Source organism: Euprymna scolopes, chromosome 20, assembly GCF_053919585.1.
Source record: "Euprymna scolopes isolate OS-2025 chromosome 20, ASM5391958v1, whole genome shotgun sequence".
Taxonomy (NCBI): Eukaryota; Metazoa; Mollusca; class Cephalopoda; order Sepiida; family Sepiolidae; genus Euprymna; species Euprymna scolopes.
The window spans coordinates 41,807,724-41,810,607 of NC_136501.1; the positions used below are offsets into that span (position 1 = coordinate 41,807,724).

Consider the following 2,884-nt stretch of genomic DNA (forward strand, 5'->3'; position numbering starts at 1 on the left):
GTTGTGTGGCATCCTTTTCTTTTTCTTAACCCGTAAAAATAAAGTCATCAACGTATACTTGGACACACACAAACACACTCTCACACGCACGCACACACACACACACACACACACACACACACACATATATATATATATATATATATATATATATATATATATATATATATATATATATATATATATATAAACATGATTTATCAACGACAAAAACAAGAATTGACATGCCATAGCGGTATCAAGTGCGTGTGTCTCGCGTCGTGTTTTAATCGTTAACTCGCTAATGAAGTAGGTTTGTTAAAGTGAGGTCTCGCCTTGATGAGTTTCCAATCATGCATTGCTTAGCGTTAAAGTTGCTTCGCGCTATCAAACTCGCGGAGTTTCCGGCTCGTCTTCGAATACCTGTTATTTTCACCTGTTCGTTGGAATCCTAACGAACTGAACTGCGTAGGTTTATTGTTTGCAGGTGTTCGTTTTTCTTATTTTTTAATTTTTTTATTAGTTTTTTTTCCTTTTATTTTAGCCCCCCCCCCTCGCGCGGCATGTAAATACATTTATTATATGTAAACACCTCGAATGCACATATATACGCGCCTTTCGTTCATTCGCGAACATCTTCCTGTCGACAATTTGTAGATTATTTTTATTTCTTTAAACGAATTGATTTTATGACAGATCATATCCCTAGCATCACATAACATAGTTTTATATCACAAACAGATACTACTCTAGAGATACTATTATTTAAGAAAACGCACTTACATTTTGTTAATTGTTGTTATACACACACACACACACACACACACATATATATATATATATATATATATATATATATATATATATATATGTGTATAGACACACACTTTCGCTGTTTTATATCGCTTCTGTCTGGTCATACCAGGTACTATTAATCGAATCGGAGATAGAGCTGGGGATTTTACCCACCATGCTATGCAATATTATGAACACAAACCACACGATAAAACAAAAAAAAATCGATCATATAAAAAAATGTCAGTTGCTCAGAGATCTATAATTCGTTACATATATGCATGTTTACTGCCATGTGCGGTCTCTGTTATTTATGAATTGATATTTGTTTATATGTGATCATCTGTTTGCAGGCTTCGCTTTGAAGCGGGTATGGGAGTGCCTCTCACACATATATGAGTATTGATGTAAATATTTCTACAAGGTAATCAATTTTGGTTGTTTTTATGCATAGTAATAACTAAATAATAATCCATTACTGTTGTATGAACAGTGAACAGTTATACAAGCTTAGATTAAAAAAAAACGTGGGCATACGATGTATATGCACACACACACAAACGCATACATATAAATTATAGGTTTACAAAAAATACATCTTAATCTATTCATCCGTCTCTTTCATTTATTTATAAGTGTCTATAAATTATTGTGCCTATCTATCTCTGTCCGTCTGTCTGTCTTTCTGTCTTTCTTTCTCTCTCTCTCCCTCTCTACATATATATATATGTATATATATATATATATATATATATATATATATATATATATAGTTTCTATTTCGCTATTATTTTACTCGTAGCATAATTTCTATAAACAACAAACTACACATTTATAATTATACGTGTGTTATTTTTTTAATTCTAGCACAGACAAACTGTGCTTTATTTATTTTATTAGTAAAAAAAGGGACGTCGATAACAATTTTTTTTTTTAAAATGGATAGTAAATCAAATTCATTACAATCAATGCGATCGTCGCATGGTCGACGGCGAAAAGTTTACCTAAACGGCGAAAATGTTGACTCTTTTTTCGGGGCATCGCGTCGTTTTTTCTTCTTTGGGAGTGACGAACGGCTGCGAATTAGTGACTCACGGGATTTCCGACAGCCGGTGCTATTCATTTCGCATGGGGGTGGACCGTCATTCTTTATGGACTCAAAGCAATATCCCAGCATGGCCGGAATGGACAAAAACTCGGAGGCGGCTCAGTTCTTTCGCGAGTTGGCCCGGACCCATCTGCCATCTCGTCCGAAAGCGGTTGTGGTAGTGAGCGCCCACTGGGAGGAGAAGGTGGCGACGGTCATGGACGACAAAAAACATGTGCTATATTACGATTATTACGGTTTTCCTGATAGTACTTATAAGTTCAAGTGGCCTGCGTCCGGTTCGCCGAGGGTGGCGTCTCGGATAGTAGAGCTGCTGGAAGCCAAAGGAATTACGTGTAACAGTGTACAGGAAAGAGGACTTGATCACGGAGTATTTATACCGCTCATATTAGTTTGGCCAGACGCTGAGGTCCCAGGTATGTAAGCATGCATTTGAACTTCATATTCCCGCTATTATACACGCAAAAACACACGCATCAAAAACATATACACACATACAAAACAAAAATATACACACATGCACACACACACACGTATATATATATGTATATATATATATATAAACACACATATATATATATATAAACTAAAAAAGTGAATACACAAGTGCATACATTTATGCAAACACAGGCACACACGCGCGCAAGTGTGTGTGTGTGTGTGTGTTTGTGTGTGTGTGTGTGTTACGGTGTGGTAGGATTTTGATGTTCGTGAAAGAATCGGTATAGTCATATTATTACGTAAACATATACATGCTCACACACACACATACACACATATATATACATATTAATATACATATGAAGACCAGAGTTATGTATATGTTTTAGTATTTTATGTACATACATATATCAGAATATTTTATATAACATCGAACATTGAGCCTCTCTGTCTCTACACACACACAATATATATATATACATATATATATATATATATATATATATATATATATATATATATATATATATATATATATATATGGGTGTGTGTGTGCGTGTG

The 2,884-nt window shown here is 34.6% G+C and overlaps 1 protein-coding gene across 1 annotated transcript in view; it reads left to right on the forward strand.

The window, feature by feature from the left end:
- The first annotated feature begins 1,551 nt into the window (after positions 1-1,551).
- LOC145241400 (uncharacterized) overlaps positions 1,552-2,884 on the forward strand; it is a 434,464-nt gene continuing 433,131 nt past the window's right edge. The window contains exon 1 of the mRNA XM_080104328.1: positions 1,552-2,298. Within this exon, the coding sequence (XP_079960454.1) occupies positions 1,713-2,298 (586 nt within the window). The 5' untranslated portion in view covers positions 1,552-1,712. The remainder of the gene's footprint in view (positions 2,299-2,884) is intronic.